Raw genomic sequence first — 5425 nt, 5'->3', positions numbered from 1 at the left:
GTATTACACTTAAAAAAATATTTTGTGTGTATAAGTGTCTTGCTTAGATGTATATGATGTGTATACGTACACCACGCACGTGCACGGTGCTCATGGAATTCAGAAGAGGGTGTTGTATCCCCTACAAGTAGAGCTAGTGATGGTGTGAGACACGGGGAACTGAACCTGGGTCCTCTGCAAGAGCAACAAGTGCTCTTAACCATTGAGCCACCTCTCTAGCCCCACACAGTACACGTTTGCAGGATGATTTATGAATGGAAGACTTGTGCCTTCAACTCCTCTCGCCCGCGCCCCACCTCAACTTTTACCGTGTGAGCCCTGGGATTTAAGGCTCGTCGGACCGCCAGAGACCGGAACCTAAAGCACGGGCAGTGCAGCGGCGCCGGAGCTTCTTTTTGTTGCACAGCGGCAGGAAGTGGCGAGGGCGGGGCCGGCGCTGCATGGTGGAGTCGGGAGACCTGCCAAGATGCTGCTCGACTTGTCGGAGGAGCATAAGGAGCACCTGGCCTTCCTACCGCAAGTGGACAGCGCAGGTGAGGGAGTGCGGGGTGCTTGCGGCGGGGACAGTCCCGGGGACAGCCCGGCACTCACGGCCTGCTGACTTCCGTTGCAGTGGTAGCCGAGTTCGGAAGAATCGCTGTGGAGTTCCTCAGACGGGGATCTAACCCGAAGATCTACGAAGGCGCCGCCAGTAAGAAAGGGGGAGACAGGCTCTGCCTGTCGAGCTGGAAAGTGCTATCCATTCTCTTTCGATCAGCCCGGCAGGGACCTCTGCAAGTCCTAGGGTCTTGTACCCATTGCAGCCGATTCTGCATAGCTGTCAATCAGGGCGCAAACTCTGCAAGTAACTGAGATTTTAAAGCTTGTGTGAAATAAGTGCCTTCATATTTAAAATGAATACAGCACCCCCTGCCTTTCAGATGAAAAGCACTGTGGTGCTTAGTAAATACTGTGTGCTGAAGAAGTGGAACTCTTAGATTAGCCGAGAACAGCATTCAAATGTTCCGTTAGTATTTGCTGCCTAGAAGCCGCTTTTACGAAAGCTAGAGGAGGGTGGTGGTGTGATTAAGAACATCCTTGTTGAGTTCCTCTTCTGCCTGGCTTGTAGGGACTTTGTGTCTCTGTTCACAGGTCTGTGTTTTGTTATGGTTGGTTGGAGAGAAATATTGAAGGCAACTGTTAGTGGGGTGGGTTGAGAAGGAACTGGAATCTCCACTTAACCCGCTTTCATTGTACTGTTTGAAAACTAAGGGTAATTGAACGTGTTTCTTTTTAAACAAAAGGATAATCTGTTCATTTTTCTTTCTTTTTTCCTTAGGAAAACTTAATGTGAGTAGTGACAGTATCCAGCATGGTGTGGAAGGATTAACTTATCTCCTCACTGAGAGCTCGAAGCTCATGGTAAGGCTTCTGAGAACTGTATATTACCCAGATTCTTTCAAACAGGCACCTGTTATAAACTAGTAACTCATAATCTAATTTGTGCAGTATACCTAAACGGTAAGTGTTAAGGGCATTATCTAATCTGAATACCTCTTGCTAGTATAAATTATAATTGTCTCTAATTCTGTATCACACGCCATCATATGTGTATCCTAGGAGAGGGGAGAATGAAATATTGCATTTCTTTATGGATTAGCAATTGTATCGGGCTTGATGGAAAAATAGTAAATAAAATTGGGCATCCTAATTCTTTTTCTATTTTAATAAGGTTATTTTGTATGTTAGTAACTTGAATTTTGGAATGGTGAGCAATGATTGTCTTTAAGTGTAAGGAATGTTATAGACAGAAGTGAATTATAGGCTGTAATGTACTTTTGTGTTTAGAAATGTTTTAGTATTTACTAAACAAAGATAAGTTCCAGTGTTCTATTGAACTCAATTTATCTTTAGATTTCTGAACTGGATTTCCAAGACTCTGTTTTTGTTCTGGGATTCTCTGAAGAGCTGAACAGATTATTGCTTCAGCTTTACCTGGACAACAGAAAGGAGATCAGGACTATTCTGAATGAATTGGCACCTCGTCTTCCCAGTTACCATAGTCTTGAATGGCGGCTAGATGTGCAAGTATGGCTTTTTTTGTTGTTGTTTTTAAATCTGATATAGGTGATAAGAACTATTTATATGCTCTGTTATTTACCTGCTTAACCAAGCTCTGGCTTGAGAAAATGTATATATTTTAATGGTCATCTTTGGGTCATTTCACAAATAGCTCATTTCCTTTATTTCTAAGTTTAATTTGCAGAGGTTTTTAATTTGTTTTTCTACAGGTATTTATTTAGTGTATGGCACTTGTGTAGAGGTCAAGGACAACTTTGGGGAGTTTGTCCTGAGGGATTGAACTCAGGTTGTGAGGCATAGCAGCAAGGGCCTTAACCCATGGAACCGTCCCAGAGACCCTAATTTGCAGTTTTTAAGAAATCATTTAAAAAAAAAAAAAAGATGATTTAAAACAGGTTTTGTTTATTTGTTTGTATTCTGTTTTTTGGCAATGCTTAGTTTAAAAAAAATTTTTTTTTCTCTGTAAACACAACACACACAAAGGAAAGTGTACAAGCCACTGTACTCAATAAGTTATCACATAATCACATACTCATAAAATGGGCGTGACCATGACCAGCACCCCAGAGACACCTTTCTTACCTCTTACCAGTAATTGCTCCTTCTTTCCTTTCCAGAGGTAACCAGCATCCTAAGATATGACGCCGATTTTTCTTTTAACTCAATTTTAGCTGTGTACACATGTGATTGAAGCGACACTCATCTGTAGGGCTGTAAGGTAGTAAAAAAAATTTGGTAAGAGTTTAAATGTAACATAGAAGACAATAGGAAGCCCATGTAGATTCCTTGATAAACATGTAACGTTGAAGCAATTATTTAAGAAAATTAATTTGGCATCCTTGGATGAGTCAGAACTAAAGTGGGAATTTAGAAGTATAAAGAGTATATGCCTTTATAATCATTTTTCCCCTTTCTATATGATATGCCATTTTTGTCTCACTATTATCTCTTTACTCTATTTTCTTAGCTCTTTAAATTGAAGTTTATTTATTTATTTATTCATTCATTTATTTGTTTTTTGGGGGGGTGCGGGGGCAGGGTTTCTCTGTGTAGCCCAACTGTTCTGGAACTCACTCTGTAGACTATACTGGCCTTGAACTCAGAGATCCACCTAGCTCTGCCTCCCAAGTGCTGGGTTTAAAGGTGTTGGCCACCACTATCTGCCTTAAATTGCAGAATTAGGACTCAGCAAACTGTGTCCTATGAACCACATCTGACTTGCTACTTATTTCTGTAAAGTTTTGGTAGGTGTAGCCATGTTTGTTTGCATTTAATAACTGCTCTTAAAATACAAGGGCAGAATCGAGTCATTGTGCCTGAAACTATATGGTGTGCACAGCCTAGAATACTTGTCTGACTTAAAAAAAAAAAAAAGAAAAGAAAAAATTACCAACCTCTGCTTTATTTTTTATTTAATTTACTGAATGAATGAATTTATTTATATTTTGGGTCTTTGAGACAGGGTCTCACTGTGCAGCATTGGCTGGCCTAGAACTGTTTAAGGAATTTTTTCGTACCATAAGGTTTCATTTACATTCTCAAATTATTTCTGTCCAAAGGTTTTAAAGTTTGCTTTTTATTTTCAAGTTAGTGATTCATCTCAAATTTTATTTTTTACATGGTATAATATAATTTTAAAAGTTACCTTTGCAGCATAATTATTAAACAGTTACTGTACTCTTTTTGTGTTTCCAAGCTTGCAAGCAGAAGTCTCCGGCAACAAATTAAGCCAGCAGTGACTATAAAGCTGCACCTCGATCAGAATGGCGACCACAGCACCCATCTTTTGCAGACAGACCCAGCCACCCTGCTTCATTTGGTTCAGCAACTGGAGCAAGCATTGGAGGAAATGAAAACAAACCACTGCCGGAGAGTAGTCCGCAGCATCAAGTAGCTCTGCCCTTCAGTTGGTGATGCAGGGATTGCAATAGTACATGTGGATGTCATGGACTTTCTTTTCTGGTTCAGGATGCTGAAATCTTGATCAAAAGCTAAAGTACAGTTCCTTCTGGTGCTACGTGCAGTCAGCTTCTTCACAAATTGAATGCCTTTTGTATTTTAAATGTATAAATAGGATGGACTCAACTAAAACTAATCAATACTGTTCGCATCTGTGTATATGTGACTCTCCTGGAATACTGTTCACGTCTTCTGTGTATATGTGACTCTCCTGGAATACTGTTCATGTCTTCTGTGTATGTGTGACTCTCCTGGAATACTGTTCACGTCTTCTGTGTATGTGTGACTCTCCTGGAATACTGTTCATGTCTTCTGTGTATGTGTGACTCTCCTGGAATACTGTTCACGTCTTCTGTGTATATGTGACTCTCCTGGAATACCGTTCATGTCTTCTGTGTATATGGGACTCTCCTGACTTGGGTATTTTTTTGTTTGTTTTATTTTCTTTTTCTTTGATCAAAATTTGAAAATAAAATTCTCTGTTACTTAGAACTATTTCTAGACAGTCGATATTTTTTACTTCTAAAAGTACTATACAATTACAGTCATAGAAAAAGATAAATAGTATTTTTACAAGATTTATTACATTGTTATAGGTAGCTTATGTATTCTTGTTTGTATGTGAGGATGACAAGTAGCAATTACCATATTGCTTACATTTGAGTTATTGGGGCTAATTGATTTAAGTGATATACAAATTTGTGTGGTCCCATCATACATTTTCTCAGGAACTAATTACACCTATTCCCAAAGCAACTAAAAGATGCATCATTTACATTTATAAATAATGGATGTAAAAGTAGTATAATCAGTTCTTTTTTTATTTTAGTTATTTATTTTGTGTGTATAGATGTTTTGCCTACATGTACGTGTGTGCACCATGTGTGTTCAGTGCCTCCAGAAGCCTGAAAAGGGTATTTGGATCCCATGAAACTAGACTTAGAAAGGGTTGTGAGCCTCCATCGGGTGCTAAGGCTCAAACCCAGGTCCTCTAGAAAAGCAGTCAGTGTTCTTAAGCATGGAAACATCTCTCCAGCACCAAAATATATTTTTTACAGTTTATTTATTTTTTTTTTTTATTTAAAGATTTATTTACTTATTATGTATACAGTGTTCTGTTTGCATGTGTCCCTGCAGGCCAGAAGAGGGCACCAGATCTCATTACAGGTGGTTGTGAGCCACCATGTGGTTGCTGGGAATTGAACTCAGGACCTCTGGAAGAACAGTCAGTGTACTTAACCTCTGAGCCATCTCTCCAGCCCCTATTTTTTAAATATTTATTTATTTAATTGTGTTTGTGTATGTGTGTTTGTCCAAAGGCTCAAGTATGGAGTTAGTTGTCTCCTCCCATCCTGTGGGTCCTGGGAATAGAACTCAGGTCATCAGGCTTGCTGACAAATACTTT

At 39.5% G+C, this 5425-nt stretch overlaps 1 protein-coding gene across 1 annotated transcript; it reads left to right on the top strand.

Moving 5' to 3' along the window:
* The first annotated feature begins 399 nt into the window (after positions 1-399).
* Commd2 (COMM domain containing 2) lies at positions 400-4515 on the top strand. The gene is made up of 5 exons (XM_052731379.1): positions 400-533; positions 614-691; positions 1319-1401; positions 1894-2067; positions 3758-4515. Exons 1-5 carry the CDS (start codon positions 467-469, stop codon positions 3953-3955), a joined length of 600 nt encoding a protein of 199 aa, XP_052587339.1. The 5' UTR covers positions 400-466; the 3' UTR covers positions 3956-4515.
* The last annotated feature ends 910 nt before the right edge of the window (positions 4516-5425 follow it).

The sequence above is a fragment of the Peromyscus californicus genome, unplaced genomic scaffold (genome assembly GCF_007827085.1).
Source record: "Peromyscus californicus insignis strain IS unplaced genomic scaffold, ASM782708v3 Scaffold_9__1_contigs__length_137607984, whole genome shotgun sequence".
NCBI classification, from domain to species: Eukaryota; Metazoa; Chordata; class Mammalia; order Rodentia; family Cricetidae; genus Peromyscus; species Peromyscus californicus.
Note: the sequence above shows the minus strand (reverse complement) of the source record. Positions and strands in the feature narration are given on the sequence as shown.

Coding starts and splice junctions, on each gene's coding strand:
- Commd2 (XM_052731379.1), top strand. CDS start 467: ATGCTGCTCGACTTGTCGGAGGAGCATAAGGAGCACCTGGCCTTCCTA. Junction 534..613: donor ACCGCAAGTGGACAGCGCAG/GTGAGGGAGTGC, acceptor CTTCCGTTGCAG/TGGTAGCCGAGTTCGGAAGA. Junction 1,402..1,893: donor CTGAGAGCTCGAAGCTCATG/GTAAGGCTTCTG, acceptor ATTTATCTTTAG/ATTTCTGAACTGGATTTCCA.